General features: G+C 40.5%; 1 protein-coding gene across 1 annotated transcript in view; it reads right to left on the bottom strand.

The window, feature by feature from the left end:
• Positions 1-1,894: 1,894 nt before the first annotated feature.
• Positions 1,895-14,512, bottom strand: part of CHD7 (chromodomain helicase DNA binding protein 7) — a 66,623-nt gene continuing 54,005 nt past the window's right edge. The window contains exons 7-18 of the mRNA XM_075213563.1: positions 14,103-14,158; positions 13,481-13,595; positions 10,471-10,554; positions 9,922-10,059; positions 9,701-9,822; positions 8,066-8,309; positions 7,274-7,450; positions 6,245-6,388; positions 5,743-6,004; positions 3,134-3,344; positions 2,428-2,623; positions 1,895-2,124 (exon numbers count right to left, since the gene is read on the bottom strand). Of these exons, the coding sequence (XP_075069664.1) occupies positions 1,918-2,124; positions 2,428-2,623; positions 3,134-3,344; positions 5,743-6,004; positions 6,245-6,388; positions 7,274-7,450; positions 8,066-8,309; positions 9,701-9,822; positions 9,922-10,059; positions 10,471-10,554; positions 13,481-13,595; positions 14,103-14,158 (1,956 nt within the window). The 3' untranslated portion in view covers positions 1,895-1,917. The remainder of the gene's footprint in view (positions 2,125-2,427; positions 2,624-3,133; positions 3,345-5,742; positions 6,005-6,244; positions 6,389-7,273; positions 7,451-8,065; positions 8,310-9,700; positions 9,823-9,921; positions 10,060-10,470; positions 10,555-13,480; positions 13,596-14,102; positions 14,159-14,512) is intronic.

The raw sequence follows: 14,512 nt of genomic DNA, 5'->3' as shown, positions 1-14,512 counted from the left end.
ACAGCTAGAGGTGGGGGAAGGGAGAGGGGAAGGTCCGCATACGACAGAGCCCAAGGAAGGAAGGCACGGATGACAGGGAGACCCCCAGGGGGGAGAGGAGGAAGTGAGATGGCACGGGAAGGGGGAAGAGGGTCCTGGAGGAGGAGGGCAAGGTAGCTGGAGAGCAGAGTTAAAAGTGGTGAAGACAGGAGGAGAGGGTGACCCTGCTCAAAGAAGCGTACAATATAAGGGGAGGGGGTAGACAGACAGAGAGACACGGGGGAGAGAAGGAGGAACGGAGGATAAGGATAAGGGAAGGGGAATGAAGGGGAAGAGACATAAGAAAGGTGGGTAATTAAGTGGGAGACTGGAAGGCTTTAAGAAAAAGGTGGGTCTTTAAAGCCCATTTGAAACTGGACAGATTAGGGGAAGTTCTGATGGAGGGAGGGAGCTTGTTCCAGTGGAGGGGGGCAGCGCGGGCGAAGTCTTGGATACGCGCATGGGAGGAGGTGATCAGGGGGGGAAGAGAGGCGACGGTCATTGGCAGATCGGAGTTGGCGGGATGGAGCATGAATAGAGAGGAGGGTGGAGATGTAGGGTGCAGTGGAGTTGGCGAGGGCCTTGTATGTAAGAGTGAGGAGCTTGAAGAGGATTCTGTAGGGGAAGGGGAGCCAGTGAAGGGATTGGTAGAGGGGCGAGACAGATGAGGAGCGGCGAGAAAGGAAGATAAGCCTAGCAGCTGCGTTAAGAACAGATCGAAGGGGAGCAAGACGAGATTGGAGGAGGCCAGTGAGGAGGAGGTTGCAGTAGTCCAAACGGGAGATGATCAGAGAGTGAATAAGACATTTGGTGGCATCTTGGGAGAGGAAGGGCTGGATGCGAGCGATGTTGCGCAGCTGGAAACGACAAGATTTAGCGAGAGAGAGAATGTGGGGGCCAAAGGAGAGAGAGGAGTCGAGGATGACACAGAGGCAGCGAAGTTGGGGGACAGGGGAGATAGAGGTGTTGTCGACAGTGATAGAGAGGTCAGAAGGGGGCGAGGTGTGAGCGGGAGGAAAGACTAGGAGTTCAGTTTTGGCGAGGTGGAGTTTGAGGAATCGGGAGGACATCCAGGAGGAGATGGCAGAGAGGCAGGCGGACACCCTAGAGAGGAGGGAGAGAGATCAGGAGAGGAGAGGTACAGCTGGGTGTCGTCGGCGTAGACGTGGTAGTTGAGGCCGTAGGAGCTGATGAGTTCACCCATGGAAGAGGTGTATAAGGAGAAGAGTAAGGGTCCCAGAACAGAGCCCTGAGGGACCCCGACTGGAAGGGTGGACGGGGGGGAGAGAGACCCAGAGGTAGTGACGGAGAAGGAACGGCCAGCAAGGTAACAGGTGAACCAGGACAAGACTGAGCCGGAGAGGCCAAAGGATTGGAGGGTGTGGAGGAGGTCGACGGTGTCGAAGGCAGCAGAGAGAACATTTAGTTATCTATGCTAAATATGGCTCATTATATATACACCTTCCATGTGGAAAAATGGCACAACACAGGTGTGAGTGCTTATTGTATTATGTAAAATACTTGTATTGTGTCTTCTATATTGTATATTGTCTTTAGTGCATACATCCGCGTGCCAAACCTCTGGACATTAAACTCAGAACAAATTATACACACAAAAAAAATAAATGCTATGTGCTACAATTTGTGCGGACATTTACAAAACACATGACAAATAGACATAAATGTATCAAGCCGAGTTTTCTGGCGGGTTTGAAAAGTGGAGATGTTGCCTATAGCAACCAATTAGATTCTAGCTATCATTTTGTAGAATGTACTAAATAAATGATAGCTAGAATCTGATTGGTTTTTCAAACCCGTCGGGAAAACTTTTAACTTGATACATTTACCCCAAGGACTCTTTATATTAGATATCAGATGTCACAGAACAAAACTAACATATTAAAAATAATAACCCGATAAAAAATGCTGCAGACTTACCCCATTTGTAGCGTTCTCTCTTCCACTCATAGACTGCAATACTGCCTTGTCCAGGCCAAGCTTCAAGCTGGCCTTATCAAACATCTCCCGCTCGTAAGAATTCCTTGTGATCAGCCGATAAATTTTCACAGATTTACTCTGCCCAATCCGATGGCATCGAGCCTGAGCCTAAAGAATTGCACCAAGAAATGTGTCAAAAACCTGTAAATTCACTGCACGTTAAATTATTTTAGAAGCACCATGTAATTTCTTAGTGGAAACCATAGCAAATGTTTAACGCTAATAATTTTAAACAAAAATTTACTACAACACAGCCTCATGGTACAGGTTGGACAGTTAATTCATCCAATTAAAATTAATTTTGCCATGACAAATGTAAACATGAAAATTGGCAACGTAAATCACATAACTATAACAATTTAAGATTCATACTTCAAAAAGCAGATTATACAATACAGCAAAAGCACTTACCTGAAGGTCATTCTGGGGGTTCCAGTCAGAATCAAAGATAATGCAAGTATCAGCAGCAGTTAAATTAATGCCCAGACCTCCTGCCCTTGTACACAGCAGGAAGACAAACCTATCAGAATCAGGCTTAGAGAATCTGTCAATTGCAGCCTGGCGAAGGTTGCCTCTCACTCTGCCATCAATTCTCTCATAAGGGTATCTGAAAAGGAAGGGTTATCATCAAGACCAGTACTTCAATTTATTCTATTTACTTAAAACAAAAGCCACCAACATCCTCCTCGAAAAGGTTGATGTATTTCAACTGCAAACTTGTGAGCGGAATTGCAATGAGGGCTGCTCTCTGCCTGCTGGCGGCAGATGCCTGTTCAGCAGCACTGCAGTGAGTCTAGCCCCGCTGTTCCCAGTCACATCTGTATGCTAGGGGAATCTGAACTTCCTCTGGGGATTGAATCCCAATCAATAAATCTTGGCGACATGAAACTGGCAGTATTTATGGGGTTCTCTTATTTTTAATGACATATGGATATTTTTATTTAAAAAAAAAAGCAGAAACTGAAGATTATCTCCCAACTTCAGATATTTAAAGAGTAATAAGACATGGACTAAGGTGGGCAGCCGTTGTGGACTTTAAAACTTTAGGTTTAAGCAGTAAACCTAACTGGGAGCTATCTGTGGAAGACAATGCATTCGAGCTGGCGCACATATTCACCTGCGTTGTATGAGGTAGTCTTCCAGAATGTCCAAACAACGCACCATCTGGGAGAAGATGAGTACCCTGTGGCCACCAGATTTCAGTTTTGGCAGCAGCTTGTCAATCAGAACTAGTTTGCCAGCGGCCTGGATCATAGCCTGGAGCGGAAATTCTGGAAAGTCACCGCTGTGCGCTTCTTTAAATTCTTCCAAAATTTTCTCTTCAGCACCTACAGAGATTTAGAGACTGTAGGTAAATGGGAGGAGGGAAAGTGTAGCATCTCAGTACCCGCAACCCAATACTATTCCTCCAAAGGCCACGTGGTTGGCATCAAAATGGTTAAAACAAAAATACAATAAAATAGGTATTGTCCCTGTAGAAATTCAGTGATGACAAGAAGTTCAGCGTTTAATAAAGGACCATTTCAAACTGTACAGCGGTACATCCTGGCACTCCAGCAATAGCTGCACTGAAGTAATCATCCTCTGCTAACCAATAGCACCGTTATGCTAACATCTGACAACTAGTTAAATCAAGGCAAAATTAGCATACAAACATATCAAATAGATCTATTATTTTTCTGCCAAGTGTAACACTGAGGACACTTTAAATAGACACACCAATTATATCCCATGGAGTGCACTTGAAGTAGATCAGTAGTACGTGACTTGAATTCTACAAGTTTACAGTTTTAAAATGTTGATGCAGCTTTAAGCAGATACGTCTGAACCACAACCATAAAGATCTATTAACCCTTTCATTGCCACTGCAGACCGACCATCCCATATTAAGTAAGCGCTTTGGTGTGCTCGCTAATTGATTGAGAACTCTTGAAACAGGATGTGACGAGGATTAGGTGGCTGTAGGGTTGGCTAACGAGTTATCTTTACTATTGTAAAGGTAACTCATATCAAATGCTTAAGGGGAAGGCTCAGCTTCCAAGGGCAGAAAACGCAAGCAGGGCTCAGAGGAAAGCACAAGCCAGCATACAACATCCAAACAGACGGTACATGAGGTTCCTGACTGAGTCAGCAGCACGGAGCCTGGGGCAAACTGCCCAGGATGAAATCCGCCCCCACAAGTGACAGCCTTGTCTAAAAATGTTATTGTGAGTGAGAGAGTCCTAGCCTAAGGGAAAAGGAAATAGGGGCTGTAGGACGCTGCACATCAATCACTGCAGGTTACCAGGTTGTAATTAAATATAATTTGCAAACAGTTTTATGAGGGGCTTAGGTGGAAATGCAGATGCGCCTTTAAAGTGACAACAACTAAAATTTCCTATCTCGCTGCAAACTGCTGTTCAGCTATTTAGCACTATGCTCTTGTTATACTTCTACAATGTATTGTATTAAAATGAACAGTGAGCCACCAAGTACTATTAGAGTCTACGGCACAATGCATTTGTGATTGTAACAAAGAGCTGCAAAAAACAGACTAAATAGGCTTCTCTACACAGCACAAAGGCAAGAATACAATATTAAAATGTTTTTGTAACACAAGGCAAAAATATAGTTCAGAGATCAACACTGGCTCCCAAAGTCTAACAAGTTTATTACACAGTGATCACAAAAACGTAATTAATTATATATATCTCTATATACACACATTCATTCATATATACACACACACACACACTTTAGTGACAAATCGCAGGTAATATTTAGTCTTTGCTGCGATAGGCTACATTAAAGCAACACTTTTTCAGCTGAAGGATTAATGCGCCCGTCTGAACACATTTACATTTTAGGGGCATATTCAATTGCACGCGCCGGAACAGGCCGCAAAGTAAATCCACGGTACTACAATAACGTGGATTTTCGTGCGGACCCCATTGGGTGCCCTTACGAAAATCTGCGTTATTGTGGTACCGTATTACAGTCAATAATGCGCAGGTTCCGCGGTAACGCGCGTTACCGGAAACCTAATTGAGTATGCAAGTAGCTGCAAGGTAAAATCAATGGTTGCAAAGTATTATGTGGGGGAAGCGAAATCTTAGTAAATGCCGTAAGGTTTGTATGGTAAATAGAGAATACATGATAAGGACACGTCGCCCTTACAATATTCAGTGGCTACAACAGGAGCAATAGATCTTACAAGTGTCTGGTTTCTCGAACTATGTTAAAATGCTCAAAAGAATATCCCAAATGGGGCTGTAAAAAGAGTTCACAACGTAATCTCTGCTTTACCACTTTAGATGGTGCACACGCATGCAATGCCTCTAAACAATACAAAAACTAACAAATAAGGATGCTTAAATCACAATAGCACACAGACCATATTACTTTACAAGTCAAAGCAGCTATAGAATACGTCAGTAGCTCATCTGTATTCTACTGGCCTCTGCCACACTAAAAGCAAATATATGCAATTTGTGAGGCCATGTAGTTGACAAATAAGCTGGGGACAGACACCATTACAAAACCAAAGTCCACCTGCCATTAAAAACAGATTAACATGTGTGACCTTAAAGTGACTTTCTACATTTATTATTAAGAACAGGTCTGTGCACAACCTTGGTGCACAGTCCACTGAATATGAACCGTAAATAAAGGCAGAGAATAGATTAAACCCTTTAAGGTGCAGAAGAACTGGCTCAGTGAAATACTTTGAAGGATCTGCACGCTCACCATTAATAAGGTAAGGATGATTGCAGCATTTCCTCAGCTCCATCATAGTGTTTAGCAGGTTAGGGACATTTGCGTGGCCACCACCTCCTCCTTTGGAGAGAAAAGTAAAGTTTTTCTCCAGGATGGCTCTGTAATATTTCTTCTGGATGTTGGTCAGCTCTACTTCAATAATGGTTTCTTCCTTTGGGGCCAAGTTCTTCTCAACGTCTTCCTTAAGACGTCTTAACATCATTGGTTTCAGGATTCCTTGAAGTTTTTGTACCTAGGGTCAGTATTGACAAAAATAAATAATAAACAGAAAAACCCATGACAAATCATAGAAGAGTGCTACTTTTATAGTACGATATATAAATATCTGCCCGAGCCACAAACCAACACAAAAGAACGGCTTCTCTCTTCACTACAATTTCTTGCACATTTTATCTGTGTGTTGTATTTCACTTCAACAGCTTCTGAGAGCTCAGCTATTTGAGAACAAGAGTAAATTTCCCTTTTATTGTACCTGTTCTTCAGTTTTTAGATCACCAAACTCCTGCATGAAGTTGCTCTCTGAAGGGAAGCGTTCTGGCTCTAGGAAATTCAGCAGGCTGAAGAGCTCTTCCACAGTGTTTTGCAAAGGGGTCCCTGTTAGCAGCACTTTGTGTTCCTGAAAACACAGCAAGGGAAGAATGAAACCTCGGAGACCCAACTGCTATTGCACAAAAAAGGCAGAACCTTTTCACTGTCCTTAAATGATAGCTGACTTTATAGGCACGCAATGCTTAGCTTAGGTTTGGAGGTGGGAAATTCAGTGCTATACAAAAGGTGCATCAGGCCCAAGAAACAGGTGCTAAAGCATAAGCCAATTCACTTTTAATATCCCAAGATTATGAATTATAGGACACTGCAATCAACAATTGTTGCCTAATTCAAGGCAAAAAACATAACATACAAAATATAGTGAAATGTATTTCTGGCAATGATTCACAAAGTTGCCTTACGTCTCAGTGAAGATAGTGAATAGTAAATGGACAGGGTGCATTATACATAATGCTGGCTCAGTCCAAAAAATACAATCAACACTAACCACCAGAAAATTGTGGGTGTTGTGCTTTAAAAAAAAAACAAAAACGTTCTATTGACGAGTTAAATACCAGGAAAACACCGTAACCAGGAATAGGCTCTATATTACACTCACACCCAGTGTGCTGCACAGCTGGACAGCCACAGGTTACAGAGCCTCGCTATAACCCACAATATAGTACGAAATCCAATCCCACAAATATAGGGTATGAAAGTCGCTCATTTTCCATTCAATTCCTTGAAGAGCAGATGTCAGTTCCAACTTTAGCCCCAGAGCCAGGCTGTGCTGATCCAGCAATCACACGTGGCACATCCTGTCACTAAATCACACGATGCAGCAGAAACATGTGCATGGAAAGAGGTATACACCGGAATACAGAGAAGGTACAAAGCACTGAGATTTACCATACATGTTTCGGATATAGGAATAACCAGCCACCCTACTTAGACACGTGCTAGGTATACTCACCAGATCCATCATCTTTAGTCCTTCCAATAGTTTGCAGTTTCTGTTCTTCAGCCGGTGAGCCTCGTCAATGACCACACATCGCCAGTGTATGTTTCGGAGCTCAGGACAGTCTGTCAGAATCATCTCAAACGTTGTAATGATGGCATGGAATTTATAGGCACCCTTTATTGCTCGTCCCTAATAAGAGAAAATAATAAAATGTAGATTAACTCATCAGTAAGGCTGGGGAGATTATAAACTAACAAACAGAGACTTGCTACAGCTGGTGTGCCACATATTGCTACCTCAAAAGAATTACTGACCTGTGATTGGGAAAAAAACCAAAACTAAGCAAATAGCTATATTCTTGAAAAACACCCACTCTAAACCACACTAGGCCAAGGCATAAAATTTACTGCAGTGAGCTACTCCAGCCCTGTTCTTAGTTCAGAAACGTGACTTGTGTTCCTTACATCCACAGAAAATGCACTATTTTCAGTTGTATAGTAAACCGCTCAAACCAGAGCACACAATGAAATACTGGTGACACTGGTATTCAATCACTTAGCTGTCAATATAACAAACATGGCCTTGCAAATATAATGTAATTTAAACCAAATATAATGATACCAAGAACGATCCATTTCTTTTCTTTTTAACCCTACTTTAGTGTGGAAGTGTGTATGGGTCTATGTTTACATAGATACAACAGACTGGTGGAATGTGAGCGCTCCAAAAATCTCACTATGGACCTTTATTTTGCAGAATTTACCCAAAAATGACTGGAAGACAGTTTCTTTTCCTTAAACCCACCTGTGGATCTTTAAAGTACATTTCATAGAGTTGTATTGTTTTCCTGCTTGCTTGGCTTCCGTGATAAACGATCACATTCAGCTCTGTCCATGTGCGGAATTCTCTCTCCCAGTTTGGGATTGTCGACAGTGGAGCAATGACCAGATATGGACCGTGAATGCCCTTTAAAAATATCTCATACAGGAACGTGATGGATTGGATGGTTTTGCCCAAACCCATCTCATCTGCTAAGATGCAATTTCGTCTACAAAGTAAAAAGTGTTGGAAATTAGCTAGAGACACTAACAGCACAATGCTACAGCATTCGCACAATGCAAAACACCAAGGTGTAATATTGTTACTTGTAATTCTGGCTTGCTGCCTCACTTTATGGCCAAATGTGCAGTAAAGTTATAAAACAATCCTGCTTAGATTTCATAGAGTACGTACATGAGTGGTTTATTTCCATCACTCCGTTGACAACATAGTGAACAGACAGCAAATGTAGGCTCACAGATAGCGATGCTAAATAAAACATGCACATTCCCTGACAATTTTACATAATGACTGCCCATGAACGGAATTAAAATAAATGAATTCAACAAGCAGCATTTATAGTTATCCAATTACTGTTTTACCCCGTGAATGGACATGAATGTTCCGTGTTACGTGCCATCAATAATCCCTTTGACAATCTATGTTAAGATGGTTAAAATTGTAGAGTTTACATTCATGTTCTTTAGATACATATAAATGCTACCTATTTAGCTGGAAAAGATTCTGCAAAAACAAGAAAATCTCAATATCCTACCACTTTTCACTATGGCGCATACAGGCACATAGTATTATCATAAATAAACCAACAGTGTTTGTCCATAGCGTAAGAAGCCTGAGCTATACTGCACAAGCCTATATTCTGCATAAAAAAAATAAACAACTTTTTCCCACAATACTGTTCCCATAACGCTCTGTTCACCAAGCATCAGCACCAACTGTTGAACTACACCTCCCATAATGCTCAGAACTAACCAATATGGCCTTAAAAACACAGAGTACGTTAAAAACAAAAACATTTAAAAGTAAATAAATCCCCACACTTCCAGAAACAAGTCACACAGCACATCTTCTGGCCCAATTCATCATTATATGGTGTGAGAAGGTAAACTTTCCCTCTGTAGCTTCTAGTCTGGAAAGTATGCATCATCTCTCAACAGCTGCAACGGAGTACATGTAACGCGTGAGAGTAAATCCAGCAATGATGTATGCGGCTATGATTCACTCTCTCTACACGCAAAACATTCCCATCACATGCATGATTACAGGCCGGGGATTCCTAAAGAGTACGGAGGTGCAGCTGTCTTATGTTCCACTAGTTGACATAATCACACAGCATGAACGCAGATTATCGACGTTCACAGCAAGGGTTAAAAGAGGTCGTCAAACTCTCTTAAAGCTTTCCTAACTTTCGCAGAGAAAACAAGCTTATAAAAGATGCAAGCACAGTAAAATATGGTTTTCCACATTTATTTTTTTATATAGAGTATAAACCTTAGTCCTAAGATGCCAATAAAATCTGCGAGGTTAAACTATGCCATGAAACAAAAGCCATTAAAGTTTACTAAAGCTACTGCTAGGAGAATGGGGAAAAATACTTACGTGTTATACCAATTGAACAGCAGCCAGTTCACTCCCTCCAACTGGTATTCCCTGAGACTGTTATTGTTTTTATACTCCCTGGAACTCTCCGATTTCTTCCACTCGTCGGCAGGAGGTCGCTCCTGTTTCAAATGCAGTAAATCCCATTAGTGGTTTTCCGAAAGACCACATAACTGAGCTATTTTCAAATAAAAACACTGGTTGGCTGTGCCAATTCTTACCACGCGTTCTGTTTCTGGCTCCCTGCTCTGGAGTTTCTCAAATTCTTCAATCTTTGCTGGATCCAAGTCCTGTTTCAGCTCCCATGTACTGTCCTCGTATGGGAGGGAACACCACTTCACCAAGTAGTGAGTCACAGGCTTTACAAAAAAGGGTTTTACAAGGTTAGTAGATAATCATTTTATTGTCTTATACATTAATAGGTAAAAAAAGGTTTTAAAGGTTATATAGTAAAGAGACAACTAAACATGCAAAAAGAAAAACAAAAAAAAAAATCCCCGGGCCAGCCACAGCGAAAAACCCAAACCCCCCAGAATTCCACAACGCAACCCCTTCATCTTACACCAACATTTCCCCCAGGAGGCCTCTGCACAACATTAAGGACACGTCTGTCTCAGACTGCAGGTTACCAACCTTTACAAACCATTATGGAACAGTTATGAAAACTAATCTTATTAATGTTTCATTGATTCTTATATTTTACAGGTGAAAGTTGTTTGTCAATTGTTCAAAATGAAAGCATATTACACTAAAAATAATATACAATTTACCTCTCCCTTCTCATCTGTGCTGCTGGAGATATCCAATAACCGATCGACTTCCACGTAGTCAGGATTAAACAGATCATCTTCAATCTGTTGACAAATAGGACAATCAGAGTCTTATTTACTGTGTTCCTGAGGGAAAACCTCTCTCGACCAAGAATGTATTTGTGCTGCTAGGGTCACAGAAACATGGAAATCCGACTCAACAACCTCAAACATGCTAATTGAAATGCTACAATTCAGCAGGATTGCTCCCCGTGAGGGTAAGAGACTCCTCCGACTTTGTTAACTGGGCCTCTTAATTACTGTGTGAAACCTTTTTACAGCAGGAGAAAGTTGAAGAATATTTTAAATGAAGTGTGAAATTACAATTCACTAATGAGCAATCGAAAAGGGCTTATAGCTCACACGATTTCTCAAAAACCACTGCTTGCAAGAGCGCGGCTTAAATGTAAGTGCTGGCGTCAGTTAACCACTATCCTCCCTGTATAAGAGAGAGCCTGCGTTACATTTTATATATCCCAGGAAACAAGTGTCACAGATTTGGTTAAATATATATATGTTATGACTATATTCTAGGTTCGTAGAAACGTTTCAGCAAAGTAAAAAAAGGTTCTCCAATATTACCTGTATACAAAAGTACTTTAGTGCAGTAATGACTGGAAAAAAATATTTTCTTTATAATAAACATTTATTTCAATGGTGTGATAATGATCTCCAATTGCTGCTAATTCATCAGCAGTGTGGGCTTTAAAGACCGTTTACACATACACAATATAACATGGTAATTTTTTATTTTGCCGACACCTGTCTGTCTTACAAATCAATAAACACTAATACAGTACAGAAAACAAAAATACTTCCTAAGTGCTCCACAAGGGTGCTGCCTTATATATACACACACGACAGGTGCCACCCCATATGCCAAACAATATAAAATCAAACATATAAAAGCATTCTAAAAATAAATTACAAAAACACACAAATGTCTAAACATCACTCAATTAAAAAAAAAAACAAGAGAGTCTTTGTTCTTTAAGTGTGCTGATAATATCTTGCACTAAATTCGTGCTCCAGCTTTATTCTTCTATTGGGTTTCATGAAGCACACTAAAAACAAGCCTTACATTTGTAGATGGCTTTTCTAAATTCTGATTATTGAGGAGACACTGATTATGTGGTTTGCAGGGAAGACGTTAGAACGATTTTTGACCCCCCCATTGAAAATGTATTTTTTATTCAAACTTAAATATTGAGCGTCTCTGGCAGACCAGGAGGGAAGCCTTCAGGACTTTTACCCGCGTGGCCCTTGTTCTTGCGCTGCATACAGATCTAAGTGAAATTAAATTGGTGATCAGAAGCTTAGTCCCATGTGGGTAATTGTCTAAATCTAAGAAGGACAGGCACAATCCTCTGCATAATTAGCTCTTGTAGAGATACAGAACAGAATATGCATGAATAGCCCGAGCTCAGACAGAAGAACACTATTAACTCCTTGACTAAGGGTTGTAACATTACAGTCAGTGACCACAGCCTATGTATTTATTTTTTTATTAAAGAGCATTTTTTTAGGGAAAACCCCATTACATTTCTGATCAGTTTTAAGTGGAGTACTACTATAATTCTGCAAACTACCACTCATCAGCCACCATCATCACCATTTATATAGCGCCACTGATTCCGCAGCGCTGTACAGAGAACTCACTCACATCAGTCCCTGCCCCATTGGAGCTTACAGTCTAAATTCCCTAACACAAACAGACTAGGGTCAATTTTGATAGCAGCCAATTAACCTACTTGTATGTTTTTGGAGTGTGGGAGGAAACCGGAGCACCAGGAGGAAACCCACGCAAACACAGGGAGAACATACAAACTCCACACAGATAAGGCCATGGTCGGGAATTGAACTCATGACCCCAGTGCTGTGAGGCAGAAGTGCTAACCACTACGCCACCGTGCTGCCCAGTGTAGAGAATGATGTAACTTTCTTTACCTTGCTATAAAACTTAATAAATGAAGGAATAAAGGCTTAAATTACTATGATTATTTTCACTAAGGTTCATATAAAACACAGCCAATTGGTCAAACCACTTTAAAAAGATGTAATTTGAAATTTAGACCTTTAAGCAACATGCCCACTGGTGTACTTGCATTAGATATGCGTTTTTACTAGTATTTTAAAGGTCTCCCTTGGCTTTGCGATGCATTTAAACATGCCAAACACACGAACCGCAAGTAGAGTTCGAAGCAACGGTACAGCAAAAATATTCAAAGCAAGTAAGAATGCTAATGGGTATGGTAAAACTATATAATTGTTTCTTGTATCAGGTCCATTTACATATGTTTCACAAACACTAAGAACACATGTAAAACACATGTGAAGTCTTAAAAGTAGCAAAAATCAAACACCATGGGGTATATTTAGTAAACAGCGGGTTTGAAAAAGCGCAGATGTTGCCTAATGCAACCAATCACATTCTAGCTGTCATTTTGTAAAATGCGCTAAATAAATAAATTCTAGACTCTAATTTGGTTGCTATAGGCAACATCTCCACTTTTTCAAACCTGCAGTTTAGTAAATATACCCCCATAGCTATCCCAAGGGTGTTGATTTTTCTCAAAAGTAGGCAATGCAACACTGCAAATAAATAGAATCAATGATATTATGAAGCCTTATATTTCTCAGCTTAAGGTTCAAATCTTAATCATTTACAGAATATGTGAGAAAAGAGACAATCTGCCTTGAAGTGCAGGCTGTCAATCAGTGCATCAGGACATCCCACAATTCTTTATCTTTCAGGCCGCGAGGACAAAATACGCAATATACATCCTGACAACAGGAAGCCAACCAACTTCCTGTTTGCTCAAACTTAGAAAGTAACTATTGCACAAAAACGAGGAAATCTCAACAGTGTGAGATGCTACTAAGCAAAGTAACCGTAGCTCTCACAAATACACATACAATCATTGCTCCAACATAAAACCATGACGCAGTACGCCACCTGATCAGGTCTTACCTCGGAAAGGAACTTGTTTTGACCTTGCTTTGCCCGAAAACGCTTAATTTTTTGCTGAATCCTCTTGTCTTTCTCCAGTTCCTCCAGAGTGGCCCACTGGCAGTGCAAATATGAACTACAGGGAAAAGGAAACATTGCCGTATATATAGAATTAGGTGTGCATATTCTTCACTGCCATAGGATAATGTAACCAGACTTTTATTACCTGCTTCTGCTAATAATAAATATGGTGCAACACTAAAAGAATAGTTTCCATAAATTATAGTGGTGTGATACCATCCAAAACTAATTTCCTGACATGCTAATGGTAAAACATTGTAATAAATAGAACCAGATTTGTAAATAAATATCTCTATGCTTGTGAATTACAGCTCTTTTGTGCACATTCAAATAAAACGAAAGTTCATGTATAATTCCCATTGCATAGATTGAACCTATTTTGGAGTTTTTCCTTGCTACCCATGACTTGTGCTATATTCAGCCTGGTAATGTAACAGATAAATGTGTTCTGGCACAAAGACTGGGAATCACTGCTCTAAGAGAAGTGCTTAATGAGAAATATAAAAATATATTGAGTATTTCACGCATAGGAAGGTGGCAAATTATTTTATCATTTACTTACAAGTTCTTATACTTCACATAAAATTCTTCAACTTCTACCTCTTCCCCAGATTCCAGCTATAAAAAAAAGAGAAAAAAGAAGCAGCATATATCAGAACAAAGGCTTTAAAAAGAAAAGGTTTCACTGAATAAAGGTGAATCACTGTTGTGTGCAAGCAATATGGGAAATTAGAAGACGCACAGGAGCATTGGGTGGTTTAGATATTCATAATGTGTAATCCAGCAAGTTGTGTCTCTAGCCAGATACCACTTGCTATGAGTAATAAAACTATTTGTAATAGTCTGAAGAGCAGACTCCATCCTCTGTGACTATTCTGTGTTCAGACAGACTAATATATATCACATGCTGTAGGGTCAGATATTAACCATTAAACCCTGGTAAATAAAAAGCAAATGTTCTCTTCAAACACA

The sequence above is a fragment of the Mixophyes fleayi genome, chromosome 5, assembly GCF_038048845.1.
Source record: "Mixophyes fleayi isolate aMixFle1 chromosome 5, aMixFle1.hap1, whole genome shotgun sequence".
NCBI lineage: Eukaryota > Metazoa > Chordata > Amphibia > Anura > Limnodynastidae > Mixophyes > Mixophyes fleayi.
Note: the sequence above shows the minus strand (reverse complement) of the source record. Positions and strands in the feature narration are given on the sequence as shown.